Below are 17,546 nucleotides of genomic sequence, written 5' to 3'. Positions count from 1 at the left end.
TTGGCCGTTGTCGTTGTTTTCATCCCTGTCCATTTTACAGGTTTGTTCTGTGGCGTTCATTTTTTTCATTGCTGTTTTATTTTTTTCATACGCCTACCACTCAAATTTAATATTTTCAACTCTTTTAATCAATTCGATTTTTGTGCCACTACTTTTAAGTTTGTTTTGCACGCACAGAGCGACGACTGACTGTTCATTTATTCATCACGTGTGTATATACAAGTTACATTCGCCACTCTCATAATAAGTTCTTACATTCTAATATTTCAATGGGGCTTATACTACTATACTTATATACAATTACTAATACTAGTACTACTTACAGTATGTTGGGTCATGTAGCCGCCAAAACTGTGCAGTAGACTAATCTCATACTCTTTAATATTGTAAGCCGAATTAGTCAGTGGTAGCAGTTGCGATGCCCATAGTGCAAACCGCTGTTCTCGCACGCATTTATCTGTACGGCGCTCATTTCCTTGTTCTTTTTGTTATCTACCTACGTTAAGCTTGGGCGCAGCGCCTGTCTGTCCCGCCAATTGCCAATTCTTCGTGTTTCGGAAAATACTAAACTTGTGCATTCGATATAGCTCTTTGTAGGCCCTAGCTGCCGTAAACAATTCGCAAAAAAAACAGTGTCGTAAAATAAACAAACTTTCTTCGGCTTTTTATTATTCGCAACAGCTATTGAAAAAGCTCAATAGCTAAACATTGGTGACCCCAACGTGATAGTGTTAATTTGCATGCATTAATTAATGCACTTATCCCGTTTATAAATAAATATAAATACATTAAATCGCAATCGGTTGGACAAGTGAGTGGTGATTTCGTTGATAGTGGCTGTGTTTAAGCGAGCTAGCATTACATATGCTCATCTTCCCGCTGAACCGAATTAAAGGCGATTTGTTGCTATGCCCGCTGAAGGTGACAAAAACAGGGTGACATTTTTAATGCGCAAAGCCAATGCGCTGTTCAGCAGGTTGCAGAGGCTACAAACGTCGTTGTCTAATCAGACGCTAAGCGGATACGACGAACCCACTCTTACGGTGAGGCTGGAGCAGATTGATGAGCTGCAAAGTGCCTTCAATGTTCTGCATACAGAACTGGAGGAATTGGATTTCGACGAAATTGGCAGTGAAATGAGCGAGTCTTTCGATGAATTCATCGTTGAATTCAAGGCTAGTGTGCGCGCGGAAATAGCCAAACGCAATGTGCATTTCGCGCCGCACTCAACGCTTGCGGAAGGTGTTGTGCCCCACCAGTGTAGTGGTCCTCAAACGCAGCCGCGGCCGAGGCCGATGCCGTTGCCGCCTGTGCAGCTGCCAACGTTTGGCGGAGGCTACGCAAACTGGGCGGATTTTTACTCCGTGTTCACGAGCATAATCGACAGCCATCCGGACCTCTCCAACATTGAGAAATTTCAACATCTGCGGTCATGTTTGAGGGATTCAGCGCTGGAAACTATCCGATCATTGGAGATTTCAAACAGCAATTACGAAGCGGCTTTAGAGTTGCTTCAAAAAAGGTTTGATAATCGGCGTCTCGTTTTTCAGGCGCACATCACCGAGATTCTGGGTTTAAAGGTAGTACGGAATGGTTCAGTGGCATCGCTTCGGGAATTGTCGGACAAGTTTAACGCTCACATTCGTGCGTTGAAGGGTTTGGGCACCACTGAGCAAATCGCTGGCTGCATAATAGTTCAAGTGCTGCTGCAAAAGCTGGATGCGGCGAGCCAAGCTAAGTGGGAGGAGCGCTTGGAGGATCCGGTCTTTGCCAACCTTATTCCGTCGTGGGAATCGATGGCTGCATTCCTGGAACAGCGATGTAGGATTTTGGAGGCCGTGGATTACGCCATGGCAACCTATGCGCCAGGCGTTCAGGGGGGCAGAAATCGATCGACGCTAGTTGCTACCACCCAAAATTCTCTTGGTTGCATGCTTTGCCATAGTGCAGAGCATGCCATATATTATTGCCAGCAATTTAGAGACTTAGCGCCAGTAGATCGTCTGCGCGAGGCAAAGAGACTAGCACTTTGCCTAAAGGCAGGTCATCAGCTACGGCAATGCAGCTCGAGCCGCTGCCGCACCTGTGGAATCAGGCATCATACGCTGCTCCATCTAAATGGTCCGCCTTCCTCGCAGCCACATGTTCCGGTGTCTTCAAGCTCCCACACTGAGCCTTCTGCCCCGCTTTCGACTTCTTCTACTCTAATTGCCCAGGATCTCGGTAGTGACCTTGTGCTGCTAGCCACTGCAACCGTTCCAGTGCAGAATCGATCGGGACTGTTCGTTCCCAGCAGGGCCTTGTTAGATTCTGGCTCTCAACTGCACTTGTTCACCTCTCGGTTTGCAAATCAATTGCAACTTAAGAGGTCGAGGTCGTCCGGCTCCGTCACTGGAATCGGGGATTCCAATTTCGCGACTGATGGATTCTCGGTAGGAATTGCGATTCGGTCTGTCACTTCGGATTTCTCAACGAGCATAACAGCAGTTGTCGCTCCCAATATCACGAATCGCCAGCCAAGTTCTAATGTGGACATTGGGGACTGGAAGATTCCAGAAAACCTGCAGCTCGCCGACCCGAAATTTCATAAAGCTCAGCGTGTTGACATGTTAATAGGAGCTAGCCTGTTTTATGAGCTGCTGTGCGTAGGTCAGATAAAGTTGTTGCCAGGACTGCCCCTGCTTCAAAAAACTCGTCTGGGCTGGGTTGTGTCTGGAGGCTGCGCGCGTCCTTGCAGTAGCGCCTTAATAGCTTCACGCGTTCCCTCTTCAGCCAGCAAGGAAAACATATTTGTGGCAAATAGGTTTGCTGCCATTCAAGGGCTGACAGATGTCACGGCTTGGCCTTATGCTCCAACAGCGTTAAATCCGGCGGACATCTTATCCAGAGGATCCCTGCCGTCTGAGCTTAGCGAATCGTCACTCTGGGCGCATGGACCCACCTATCTTACGGAGCCTGAAAGAGATTGGCCAACAGTTGTTTGTCCTGACAAACCGGTGCTTGAGCTTCGTCGAAGTGTGTTCATCGTAAAGTCCCAGTGCGTGGATGTAATGGCTAGCTCCAAATTTGGAAATTCTTACCCCTCACTGCAACGAGTGTTTGCATACATTTACAAATTTTGTAATGGAATTTGTCATCCTGGGCTCATTGTCGCACACATTCAAGAGGGTACTCATATGATGCTGCGGTTGGTGCAGCTCGCGCAGTTATGGAAGGACCTGCAGTCCCTAAAAACGATGGGAAGAGTTTCCTCGTCTAGTCTCATATCCTCGCTCTCGCCGTTCCTGGATCAATTTGGACTTCTTAGAGTAGGCGGTCGCCTCCGGAATTCGTCATTGGACTTTGATGGCCGCCACCCGAAAATCCTTCCAAGGTCCCATCCGGTGACTCTGGCAATTATTTCGCATTACAATGAAAGCAATATGCGTTCCGAACCTCGAGCTCTTCTGGGTGCAATTCGATCCCAATATTGGCCTATTGGGGGGAGGAAGACGGTTACCAAGGCCGTGAACAGGTGCATCAGATGTTTTCGGATTAAGCCGCGGCTGATAGAGCACATAATGGCGGACCTTCCCAAGGAGCGCTTGGAAGGATCTCACGCTGTTGAGATTGCTGGTATAGACTTCTGTGTACCCTTCTTTCACAAGTCGGATACTCGCAATAAGCCCGCGGTTAAATGCTACGTCTGCGTATTTATATGCTTTGCAACCAAGGCAGTGCATCTGGAGATGATCAAGGATCTCTCGACAGTTGCGTTTCTGTGCGGACTCAAGAGGTTCATATGCACCCGGCGGAAGCCGAAGCAAATTTGGTCAGACAACGCCACCAACTTTGTCGGCGCCAAAAATGAACTTATGGAACTTCGAAGGTTATTTCACAGCAGCGAGCATCGAGGCTCCGTTCAGAATTTTTGCCTTTCGGAGACGATTGCCTGGCGGCTCATCCCTCCACGGTCGCCCCATTTCGGTGGACTTTGGGAAGCAGCGGTGAAAACGGCCAAAAATCATTTCTACCGCTCTGTGTGTACTGCGGTTCTGACCTTCGACGTGCTGAGGACGCTGGTGTCCTCTGCCACATCTCGGCAGTTATTAACTCCAGACCTTTAGTTCCCATTTCAGAGAACTCTGCCGATCTGGACGTCCTCACTCCGGCGCATTTTCTCAATGGTGGTCCGCCCTTGTCATTTGACGAGCAATATTACGGGCCTAAACTATAATCGGCTTGACTCTTGGCAGCGCATCTCCTTTCTTTAGCAAATATTTTGGTCGCGATTGAAGGAAGAGTACTTGACGTTGCTTCAGCAGCGCTTCAAGTGGCGCACCTTAAAGCCTGGCGTAGCCGTGGACAACGTCGTTCTTGTTAAGGACGAGAATCTACCCTCAATGAGATGGCCTTTGGCGAGAGTCATGCAGTTGATTCCTGGCAGAGACGGCGTCGTTCGAGTTGCAGAATTGAGGACCGCGTCTGTGTCTGCTTCTCCTTGAGGACTCTGTTGGAAGCCAAGCTTCCAACGGGGGGAGGATGTTGGGTCATGCAGCCGCCAAAACTGTGCAGTAGACTAATTTCATACTCTTTAATATTGTAAGCCGAATTAGTCAGTGGTAGCAGTTGCGATGCCCATAGTGCAAACCGCTGTTCTCGCACGCATTTATCTGTACGGCGCTCATTTCCTTGTTCTTTTTGTTATCTACGTACGTAGCTTGGGCGCTTCATTTCGGCTGTCTGTCCCGCCAATTGCCACTTCTTCGTGTTTCGGAAAAGACTAAACTTGTGCATTCGATATAGCTCTTTGTCGGCCCTATCTGCCGTAAATAATTCGCAAAATAAACAGTGTCGTAAAATAAACAAACTTTCTTCGGCTTTTTATTATTCGCAACAGCTATTGAAAAAGCTCAATAGCTAAACACAGTACTTAACTTATGCGAATTCGATATATGTATTATCAAAAGAAAGAACTATGAAGTATTAACAGAGACTGGGTTAATATTAGTAAAAACATCTTAAAGAGCATTTACATTGTTGTTAGCCTTCTTTGGTAAGCTAAAAAGGCATGTTGCAAGCAGTTTTCACAACAAATAAAAGCCGCGTATGCAACAATTTATATTAAGCCTTCGCTTAAGATAAAGCATTCGCGGCCAAAAGATAAATAAGAGAGAAAAGAAAACACATTACACGCAATTACAAAATCACTGTTTGAACCAGCCAATGAAGGATTTGATATGCAGTCCTTCGTTATATTAGATAATGTGCTTCAACTGGGTCTAGGGCCAAAATTAAACACTTCAAGCTGCGAAGATGAACAGTTGGGCAGAGTCATCATCCACATTTTCGATTGAGACGAAGTCAAACAAAAATCAGGCACTGCTATTCGTCCGTGACATTTATTAGCTCACCAATTACACAATATAAACCTCTCGTTATCCTGGAAAACGTAATCGAAAATATTGAAAATGGTATCTAGACTAAAGCACTACTTCTGGATGCAGCGGTCCATACCTTCAGGAGCAGATGCCAAACAAATGGAAAGCTAAAGGACTAATAGTACAATTAAAGGACGACATCTTGCCAGAATTGAATTGGCCGATGCTAAAAAGAGTGAAGACGAATCCTGGCAAACACGACCACGTATGTGTTATAGACACAAAAAGTTAATCAGAAATATTTAAGCGACCATTATCCCGTCTTAGCTGATTTTATTGTATTACATATCTGACGGCAAAGCGTCCTTTCAGCTCCCTTGATGAACATCGGTTACAAAAGGAATTCCACCATAAAGAAGACAGTTAAGTGTCTAGTACTTTCAGATTGGCAACAATACTTGACTAAACTTAGCCACATGCGTGAATAACATTTTCAGTACAAATACCAATCAAAACTTACCAACACTTTACAACTATACTACATCGTCATACAGTGAGTTTGCAATACTATTCCTCTTGGTAATGTTTGTAATGCGTTCTCCGAAAGCAATATAACAAATTGAAGCCACGAAAACGGATCCATGGAACTTAGGAAAACTCAGCTAAATCTCAGCAATGGTTTAACATCTGTTTAATGACCCAGCGAATGCTAAGTCTCGGCAATATGTGTAATGAAATGAATATCTTAGAATCGATACCTACAAATAAAAGTAAAACTTTATCCACCTTAACTTTACATTGGCAATAATATGGCAATAAAAACAATGTAAAACTCTAACTGAAGGAGATAGACGACATAGCTCTAATTCACCTGTCAGATCTTTATTAAGATAAAAGTTTACATTAATAAACTTAACCAGACACAAAATAATTGAAGCTGTTTTACGCGATATCCCAGGTCTATACCAATTAAATTATATTGTTCACCTGTATTTGACCACTTTAGCAATTTATTACACATCGTTGCTTCTCTGTGATTAAAACAATGAATAAAATAAATTTTATGCAGTTTACAAGTATTTCATTAATTTTCTTATTGTAAAAAGAATCAGTCTTATTGCGGGTCCTTAAACTGTTCACGTTGCAGAAAACTATGTACTGCGTTCAGGAAACCATATAGCTGTTAAAGTACTCCTTGAATATTTTCACCGAAAAGTCTTTCAAAGTTATTTTTTTTTTTAATCGACAAAGCCTGATAATTCGTTCGAAGCTATTTATTTTTCACACTTGTGATCGTATCATTGTTCACAATAATCATTAAAATGAAGAAAAATTTAATTATTTTATTTAAAAACTAATCTAATTATAATTAAAACCTAAAAGTTAGAAAAACAAAAGTTGTTTTGATTCGTAAGATCTCTATAAAGACGTTCCAGATATTGTCTGTTGTGGTGGTATCCTAGGCCGAATCATCATTTTGGACTTTTTTAATGTGTAGTCCCAGCCTCTCCAGCGAAACCATACTATTCCTTGCCGCGCAGTTATATCTTGGGGATCATGAAGATAAAGACCATTTAGACCCCGTCCACAGGACTTCCACCACCAGCCACCCTAGAAAGTTTAATACATTGATTAATTTTTTAATAATAAAATATTTAACACAGTTTTGTTACTTCTCTATAATTATACAAATTATAAAACTAATTTTATTAGTCTTAACTTATGTGAATTGAAAATTTATATCATCACAAAAAATGACTAAGAAATATTAGCAAAGAATGCGTGAATATTAATAAAAAGTGCATATAGATTTAGGTTAACCTTCCTTGGTAAGCTCGAAAGCAGAGGTAATATTCTTGTCGACGTTGACAATGAAGCTGAAGTCACCACGAATAAAAGCCGCGGAAGTCTTTCGCCACCTTTCTGGAGACCCTACGGCATGTAATAGAATTTTCGGATGCTTCCATGGCGAGATTATAACACTGCACTATTTTAATTGTATTCAACATTAACAATTAAACCATCTCTTAAGAAATATCATTTGCGAACCAAAATAAAAGAGCCATGAGGGAGAAAAGAGAATAAGTTATAAGTTATTTGATAAAACCACTCGTTATATTAGAGACCTTCTCTATCACATTGATTCAATTGGTTCAAGGGGTAAAAGTAATGAAGATGAACACTGTAGTGTATGCGGTTTCTTATATTTACTCCAGTACGGTTACAAAGAATAGCAGCCAAAACATTGTAACACATTGTTGCAATGAGCATATAATCGCTGGACTTTAATTCAAGTTTTATATGATTTTCGATTTCTGAATGAATGGTTAGCATTCCTACGCTGCCCAGCGACAGGCACAAACATGAATACATAAATGGACTAAGCATATGCAAACAGCGGTACAGCAGCGGTACAGCCCTTCGATTTAAGATTTTTTTTTAAGCAAGTAATGTGACAAAATTCATTCAATTAATATCTAAAGCAGCGACGAGTAGAGTCGATCCCTCGTTAAATATAGAATTCAAAACTTAAGCATATCTTAAGCATATGACGACTATAGTACATGGCGACCGTGAAATGGGTCCTGAAAGGACGTAGGATGGAAGCGCACAGGATATTAAAAAGAGATTGACTACGACTCGATCAGAGGCTGTGAAGTAGTTGGATGCCATCGATGCAGACTTCCCTTATTGTGGATTCCAATTCAACTTCCAATGGAGACGACCACAAACAATAAATGCAGCAGAACCGCCATCTCCTGCAATAAGTCCCAGTAAGTTGAGTGGTATGTATGAAAAAAGAAGCGGTGTGGCGCCATAAATATAGAAAGGCAGCTTTGCTAAATTTACTAAACAATGAAAAAATACCGTGGAATACATCGGTAAAGCTTCACGCTGAGCTCGACATGGTCGAAAAGAAAAGCACAGAAAAACCGTGCACAATACCACCCACACTAAAATTTAAAAAACAAATATTAAACCTTCAATTCAATCACCGGAGGAGAAGAAGATTCCGGCGCTAGAAAAGAAGTGCCCAGACGATTGTACCGCTTTGCTCGCTATACTGCGAGTATAAACTGGTACCGACCGGAAGGCACATTTCAGAATATTCATACCGAAATATGGAATTAAAATTAGTTGATATCTTATTAGGTATAATAATTATTTTAATGCTAATAAATGCATTCACAAAAATATACACGACACACAATAAGTGTCTAAAAAATTAATATATAAGTAGAGCAAACGATCTAGACAATATCTACACATATATATGTAAAATAAAACAACCCAAAAGAAATATAAAACAAATGTTGAAAATGTCAAAAAAATAAATATATAAATAAAAAAAAAAATTTATATACACACAATACATTTATACAAGATAACTTTTAATCAGTATAAATTCCCAAAAAGAATGGAATAGGTAGAATTAACGAGGGAAATTAACTGAGTTAAAGACATTTTGAAAGACAATTTGATAGTCTTGGGTCTTGCCTTAGCATCGCATACACCCAATCTTCATCAGTTGGTACAATCGCTAATACATTGTCTGCCACTGTGTGAGATATTTCTCCGTGTGGCAGCGTTGGTTGCCTGCTCAAGCCATCCACGTGTGGCATATCCGCTCCTGGTCGATTTTTACAAGTAAAATCGATCTCTTGAACCACCATCTTGCTTTTGGGGGCTGTAGCTCTGTCCATTTTTTCAGAGTCACCACTGCGTTCCAATCTGTCGCCACCAGAAAAGGAGATCCCAGTAAATATACACGGAATCTATCCAGTGTCTTCTTAATTGCTAACATTTCTAAGCCATAGCTTGAGTAACTGTTCTCTGCGTCGCCGAATAGCCGCCTTCCTGCTATTTCCAGTTTACTCGTGTGTACTTCATGATATTATTTTGGGTCGTACAGGGTCAACACCGACATCGATGCTAAGGCTTCCTTTAGTTCGTTCACCAGCCGAAAAGGCATGACACTAGATTCATACATTTAATTATCCCGTACTTCAATAAGTCGCCAATTATCGTTCATCCCCCTTTGAGTTTACGGCCATTTTTGACAAATCTTCGGCAATGCATTCTTCATTTCATTTTAACAGATTGCTCGCCTGTTCGTGGTAGCCAGTAGTCCGTATTAACATTAGGCCCGACCTGCTCCACCGCCGTTAACATCGATCCAGATTCTTTGGCAACCAGCACTGGATCGTGATCTGGCTGATCGTGGCAGATGCTATCTCTACCCACCAGGATATCCGCGTTTGGTACCACCTAAATTTTCATCAGTGTTCCCCAGACAAACTCTGATAAGATGCACTTCTTCGATTCGACCACAGAATCTCCAAAGCCTTGCAGACGTCTGACCCTTGGCTGCCGTATTGCTCCAAATGGCACTGCTGCTTCTTTAATAAATTTGTTATCGCTACCCATGTCTATAAGCGCTTCAAACTTTTGACCTTCCATCAGAACTGCTTTCATTATTGGCGGATATTCCTTAAGTTATTACTCATGCACTTGAGCAACCCTTGACGATGTTTTCACCTTGGTCATTTTGACGCAAAGCACCCAAAATTATTGCAGTTATATCAGCGTATTCGGACCCATTAATATGTTATTATCATTGAACAACTTTTTATCTGAAATACATAACATAAATCAGTCGCGCGTTTAAAATCGGTGATTCTTTTTATTCAATGAGTGTAATAATGAATCAAAAAAACCTTCAAAATAATTCGCGCGTTTAATTTCTAGTCGATTTTATGCTAATAATAATGTTCTCTTCTCGCAGCCGCCAGCAGCTCCTTAATATATGTCTTAGTTTTTTGTCAACATCGAAGACAAAATTATTTTTTTTATTTTTTTTCTCACGGTTCCGCCGTGCGGACGCTGCCGTGTATCTTACGGCTCGATTCGCGAAAGGATAGACGCGTTATAAAAAAGAGAACAGAGACGAAGAAATGAACATAATGTAATACATAATAATAAATAATGTAACTAAATAGTAACAAAACTCTAATAAATATTAGTGTTATAGAATCTAAAAAAGTTAAAATTGATTGCTTTAATAGCGGCAGAGAGTCAAGATTACAGATAATAGGATTAAGTCTATTATAGTCAGAACATAAAACTCTGTAAGGGTCATGCAACTCATAGTTAGATCTACAATGGTTTAAGATAAGTGGTATATAGTTTCTAGTGAATCTACTTGGAACCGAGAAGTTAAGCCGACTAATCAAGTCGGGACTCTCAACATCCCCACGAATAAGCTTACAAATAAAGACTGTTCCAAGCATCGTTCTAAAAAATTTTAGTTCAGGGTCCAGAAAAACACCAAGATCATCAACACGTGTTATTCTGTCCAAAGGGCACCCACTTAGAGTGTAAGTCGTGCGTATTGGGTTGACACGACAAAAGGTCATAACATTACACTTGGAGCCATTTAAGTCTAATATCATCACGGCACCATATTTGAAATCGGTCTAGATCGGATTGTAAGTCCAAATGGCGCGAAATGTCCCTGTGCTGAAGGTATAATTTAACATCGTCTGCGTACATAAGTACACGCGAATGTTTTATTACTAAGGGGAGGTCATTAATAAATAAGGTAAAAAGAAGCGGACCAAGGTAGCTCCCTTGTGGGACACCGGATGTGACTCGGAGAATACAAGATAGAGATTTTAAAGAGGACCTGTTGCGTCCTGCCAGATAGCTTTAAGTCCGATTTAGAAAATCAATAGGGAAACATAATAGATCAAGTTTCCTTACTAGAAGCAAATGCAAATGCTTTACTAAAGTCAGCGTAGATGACATCTGTTTAAAGCCCTGTATTACGAAAGAAGTTAGCTCTGCTTGTTCTGTTACAGTCCCTATTCCCGCTATCCCTGTAGTACGACGCCTAGTGAAAGATATACGTTCCACCTTAGCCTTTCCTCTAGTATGTGCGGATGAGCCTGGTTAGGGATGTTCCACGACCTCGTTTCCGCTGTCCAACAGATGTAACGAACTGATGTTGCTGGTCTGCTCGCTATGAATTACGTGCGGCGAGTGTTTGTGAGTCCCACCAAATTTATTTAGCGTGATCGGCCGGTAGCCATACTTTGCAACTGTAATGTTTCATCCGCTTCAGGATTCTCCTCGGTTTGGAGGTGCGTGCTTTCCACTGATTGTTGGTTTGTTGGGCTTAGGGAAGCGTGCACCGTTATCAGTTTAGAGTGCACGGCGGCATTGGAAAACAAATAGCAGGGACAATAATTGGTTAAACGCCGATCAGGCAACGTTTTTATATACAGAGAAACAAAAACCCCCCCAAAAAAAAAAAATAGAATATAAGGCTTATGTTACTCGTAGAGTGAAAGGGTATACTAGGTTTGTTAAAAATTATGTAACAGGTAGAAGGAACCGCCTAAAACCTTTTTTCTATCGATCCTAAGAACACTTACAAAAGATACTCCATCGGATCGAGACCTTGCCTGCTACAATCTCTCCCTAAATAAAAATATATACAAACTTGAATACAAGTGTTGTGATTTAAATCCACCAAATCTATTGGAACCGTGTTCAACACGGTAACGCGAATGGGCTAGTAGCCTCGTTTGGCGTAAATACATCTTGTAGGTCAACGGCAAATGTGGTGACTATGTCTACATCATTTTTAAAACTCACTCAGAAAATAAAATACAAATAAAATATAGCTGATGCAGGACCCGGGAAAACAACAAAAATAATATTTATAAAGTAAAGACTAAAACGTTATTATATTGAGCGGTATTTTTACTGCATAATACGCGCGTGGACCCGACTTTTCACAAAAAGTTAGGTAGGAACATGTAAATCGAAATCAAAGAGCAGAAATAGGTGATTCGGAAACCCACGATCAAAAACAATAAAATAAAATCCCTTGAAGCAGTGTATATAGACCATGGCCTAGGAAGCGATTGCTGCAATGAAAAAGAATTGTAAGAACGAACGAATAAAAACAGTCTCGGCAGCAGGAAATTTCAACCCAATGGACAGCGTGATTGAAACATATAAAACTTCATTTCCGTAATATCCGGCAAATACTATAATAATAGAGGACAATATTGAGGTTCTAATAATAATAATAGTTAAAGAGGCCGAGGGGGTTATCCCGGCGGATATAGATGACGCGACGCTAACCAAAATAACAATAGAGGAACAGGTTTCTATAGAGAAAACCAAAACACAAAACGAATACCCTTGAGAACAGACCACTAATAAAAATATATTTTATATTAATCTCAATTTGAGAATTTTTGTTAAATTGAAAAATATGAGTACCAATTCAAAGGAAACTTTATTAATAGATACAGGTGCAGATATTTCACTACTAAAGTGCAGAAATAGTCAATTAAATACTCTAAATTTGCGGAAAATTACAAACGCAGGGCAAGGGACAATACAGTCCCTAGGTACAATCCTGCAAACGCACCAATAACATACGAATTTCATATAGTACCCGGCATATTTCCAATACCAGGTGATGGTATATGGCTTGGACTTTATAAAGTACTACAATTGTATTTTGTAATTCCAAGACCAGGAAGAATGGTTCGCAGTAAGACTTAATCAATTCAGGAATATTAACATTCCTATAATAACTTCAGTTGAAAATAAATTAATTCTGCCTGCAAGATGTGAAGAAAGATCGATGTTTATTCAAAAGACATTTACGCCTAAATTCCAAACCAGGAATTAAAACCTGAAATAATAATAGCAAGTGCAATTGTAGAAGTAAATAATTACAGTTATTTCTTTTAGTTTTGTAGGTCGCAAGCGACCGTATATTGTAAATGCTTATTTGAAACTGAAACTACGATACATAATACGGCGCAGCGGAGTAGGGCTGATGATTGCACTTAAGCCGTTCGTTGACGTTGATGGCAGTGGAAAGTATGCAGAAACAATGTTGAATTACAAGATGTGGGACAACGACTTTTGGGGAAATAACTAAGACACTAAGAATGCAATGATTCGAATAATTAATACAACAAATTGTAACTTAAGAAGTATTAAAGCGATATTTTTGGTCTCGAAACAGAAACCATATCAGATAATAGTTTTTATAAACAAAAAATGGGGATTGAACTATAATACTCCTGTGTACATATAAAACTATAGGATGCCAGAAAGTCAAAAGCCAGAAATTCAAAGGCAAGTTGACAAACTAATAAAAGACGGTATTGTAGAACCATCTATATCAGAATATAATAGCCCACTTCTCTTGGTACCCAAGAAAACACTGCCTAATTCGACGTAAAACCGATTGGGACTAGTAGTTGACTATCGCCAAATAAACAACAAATTACTAGCAGATAAATTCCTTCTTCCAAGAATAAAAGATATTCTTGATCAATTAGAACGAGCAAAATATTTCTCGCGCCTAGACCTGATGTTTGTCTTCCATCAAATCAAATTTAAAGAAAGGTCAAGAAATATAACATCATTCTCAACTTCAACAGATGCATACCGCTACACGCAATTACCATTTTGTTTAAAAATAGCACCAAATTCCTGCCAAAGAAGGAATAGAATAGACGAGTTGAAAACTAAAAACCGAAAAATACTTAATATCACTACCGAATTTCAAAATTGACAAAATTCCTGCGCAGGAGAAGAATATGAAATTATAGAGTTTACAGTCATTAAAAACGACGTAGTACGAAATGTAGCGTGCATGTGAAAAATATGATGTTTTTTCAAACATGGAAAGAAAAACATTGGAGGATATAAAATTGGTGATTTGTACACTAATGGAAATTCTGATTTAGATCAGTTTTTACAAAGGCTTGAAAAGCAGCATACACAAAAAAACCAAGTTAAAATGGCACAGTGGGAAAATATCTTTGAAAATATTTCAAGAGATACTTTCAACCATATGGACAATGAAAAAAACCAATGACGATAACAGAAACACCAGAAAAGGCATTTGGCCCACTACCAAAATCGGAAAATGGCATATGTGACCAAAAAAAAAAATACTTAGTGTCCATACCAATACCAAACAAAATGCAAATACCGTAGCCCGAGAGATATTTGAATCCTTTATTCTGATGTACGGTCCAATGGAGACGTTCATTGCGGACATGGGAACAGAATATAGGAATTCAGTAATATCTGATCTGTGCAAATACTTGAATATAACAAATACAGCATCCACTGCACATCATCACCAGACAGTTGGAGTAGTTGAAAGAAGCCATAGAACTCTTAATGAATATACCTATAGAGGATCCTATCTATCGGTTGACAAAACTGATTGGGACATTTGGCTTCAATACTTCGTATACTGCTTCAACACGACCGCTTCTATGGCACATAATTATTGACCATACGAATTACTTTTTGGTAGAAGTAATAATCCACCAAAATATTTCATTACTACCAATAACATAGAACCATTTAATAATATTGATGACTATGCTAAAGAAAGTAAATTGAGATTAGAAGAAGCATATAAAAGAGCAAGGAAAATGCTTAACGATCATAAAATACCAAATAAGAAAAACAATGACTTAACAACGACAAATATAGAAATGGCAGTAGGATATAAAGTTTTATTAAGAAATGAAGAAGGTCGTAAAAATAGATGCTAAATATACGGGACCCTATAAGATAAAAAGTATAGAAAACATAAATAATATAATTATATCAGGTAAAAAGAATAAAAAACAACAAGTTCCAAGGAAAGTCTAAAAATATTTTATTTATTATAAAAAAATTTTATGAAAAATCGCACACACACAAAAAACAAAAAAGTTTATAATACCTTTTCCTTCCTATTATTTTTTTTTTATGAGAAGCAATTCATCAAAAATACAGAAAAGATAATGAAAAAGAAGCAGTTAAAAAAAAATACAGATAAGATAATGAAAAAAAAACGATATGAAAAAAAAAATATATATAAATAGTATAATCAATTTAAAATGACTCCATAAATTACGTTATTTTTTAAAAGGAGGGATATGTGGTACGCACACATATCCCACCCACCTTCTTTATGGCCAACAAAACATAACTCCATAGTCAGCGATCTCACGCTAGCCCAAAGCACTGACCGCATACCATATGTGCCTATAATACTTCCCCCACTCCAGCGACGTCGCTCGGCGACAATTCGAATATATATAAGATATGTATAAGCGTCGCTGCGCGGGTTATGCCGGCAGCGCTGTTCATGGATTTAGGCTAAGAACCCTTTATACTGTAGATCCTAAGAACACTTACAAAAGATGCTTTCATCGGATCGAGACCTTGCCTGCTACAATCTCTCCCTAAATAAAAATATATGTCGCATTACGAAGGTATTTTCACCGTCTTATATTTTCAGCATCTACGCTTGCAAGATGCTGCTGCGCAATGAGTTTGGTATATTGTGAAATCATTTTATAATTTGACTACGACGCATAATATGACTGGCGCCAAAGTACCGAAACGAGTGAGGCGACGGCGTTGTCGCGCTGTCGCCAAGTGTAGTCCAGCTAGCGTGTGTAAAGGATAGATCGATGCGTAGAAAATGCGAGCAGTTGCATGCAGTCGATTGCGCACGCCGGTTGGAATTCGCTTCACTCAAAAAGTTTATTTGCCAACATGGGAGATCAGGCGCAAGAAAATGCCAACGCTGCGACATATATAAAAATTTGAATTGATTTAAATCCACAAAATCTATTGGAACCGTGTTCAACACGGTAAGGCGAATGGGCAGTAGCATCGTTTGGCATAAATACATCTTGTAGGTCAGCGGCAAATGTGGTGACTATGGCCCAGCCGCCTAAGGAATTCCTTATGGAAAAACCGGTTTTAGTCGGTGGGCGAAGAGTTGGAAAGGAGCGTTTGTGATTTTAGGTGTTGCAATGCGGTAGGAATAGAGCTAGTTCAAGTTTTCGCTGTGAAACGTCATGGGCGATCCACGTAGCTATGCGTAAGGTAGCCTTTATTTATTTTGATTTGTGGGATACAAGCATGTGTATCCAAATGTTTTGGTGACGCATCATGTATTATGCGGGGGTACGCATAAATGTCATAACTCCATAATGCTCCATTGGCAGGCTTGCATCACAGCTTCGGTTTTTGATTCTTTCTGCTCAGATGGCATATAGTTTTCTTGTGTGAAGGTGTGAACTATCTGTAGTTTTACTCCGTTTTCGTTTGGAGTTTGATTTCATTAATAGTACCTTTTACGAAGGGAGATATATAAAACCTACCTGTTCTAATTGAGCAGCTAATCTAAAAGGGCAAGAGAGAGAGAAAAACGGGAGAGCCGAGATTAGATCCTCCCACAGTTTCTCTGCACAGATGAGAAAGATAATGGTGTACAGCTGATGTGCCGTTTAGTTTAATTATGTCTTCAAAGTTGGCATGTACACACTTAAAAAGTTTAGAAACTTCTGGCGGCTGCGTGACCCGGCAACGGTTATTAAAAAAAATGTTGGGCAACAGATTCTGTTGTACAACACTTAATAAGGGCGTCCAAAACAATAACTTAATATGAAAGCCCAAATATTAATAAGCACTAAAATAGAAATGAATAAAATAGTAATGAAAACATACCTTTAACATGCTTGCGCAATTGAGCGAGCTCCGATCGTTATCTTTATTGTATGTTGAAAATGGACTATTATTTGAGCCGTACCACGGGTCATTTAACGAATCTCCAGCATTACCTTCATATCCGTCAATTTCGAGTTTATAATAATCTGCTTCTGAGTGTATTTTGAAATGTGAGTACTGAGCATATCTAGAAATAATATATATGTATAAATGTAATATTGGGATTGATACGTATTCTCGATATTATACTTTTAGTGTAAATAATATTAAAAGCTAAGTTTTGAACGACGTGATGAAGGCAAATAAGAAGAAGTGTTTAGTTGTTATACTTTTATTTATTCCATTTACATGCTGACCTTCAGATCCTCACAAGATTGATACCCAATAGGTAATTTCGCACTTGTATTTTAATAATAATAATAATTTTTATAATATTAATAATAATAATAATAATAATAATAATAACAATAAAAACAATAATATCAATAATAATAATAATAATATTAAAAATAATAATAATAATACTAATAATAATAAGAATAATAATAATAACAAGAATAAAAACAATAAAAACCAGAAAGAATGATTTAGTCGAGTTCCCCGAAAATTTGAACACATTTA

At 39.2% G+C, this 17,546-nt stretch overlaps 2 protein-coding genes across 3 annotated transcripts in view; one reads left to right on the top strand and one right to left on the bottom strand.

Annotated features, from left to right (window-relative positions):
- Window positions 1-3,560: 3,560 nt before the first annotated feature.
- On the top strand, window positions 3,561-4,106 carry LOC123327153. The gene has a single exon (XM_044922753.1). The coding sequence runs from the start codon at window positions 3,561-3,563 to the stop codon at window positions 4,104-4,106; it is 546 nt and encodes a 181-aa protein (XP_044778688.1).
- A 2,513-nt stretch (window positions 4,107-6,619) lies between these two features.
- LOC6739559 overlaps window positions 6,620-17,546 on the bottom strand; it is a 72,483-nt gene continuing 61,556 nt past the window's right edge. The window contains exons 6-7 of one of the 2 annotated variants that reach the window (XM_039291398.2): window positions 16,926-17,112; window positions 6,620-6,971 (exon numbers count right to left, since the gene is read on the bottom strand). In XM_039291398.2, coding sequence (XP_039147332.1) covers window positions 6,780-6,971; window positions 16,926-17,112 — 379 coding nt within the window. In that variant the 3' untranslated portion in view covers window positions 6,620-6,779. The remainder of the gene's footprint in view (window positions 6,972-16,925; window positions 17,113-17,546) is intronic. The other variant, XM_039291399.2, reaches the window with a different exon arrangement.

Source organism: Drosophila simulans, chromosome 2R (genome assembly GCF_016746395.2).
Source record: "Drosophila simulans strain w501 chromosome 2R, Prin_Dsim_3.1, whole genome shotgun sequence".
NCBI classification, from domain to species: domain Eukaryota; kingdom Metazoa; phylum Arthropoda; class Insecta; order Diptera; family Drosophilidae; genus Drosophila; species Drosophila simulans.
This window is presented reverse-complemented; position numbering and strand designations above follow the sequence as displayed.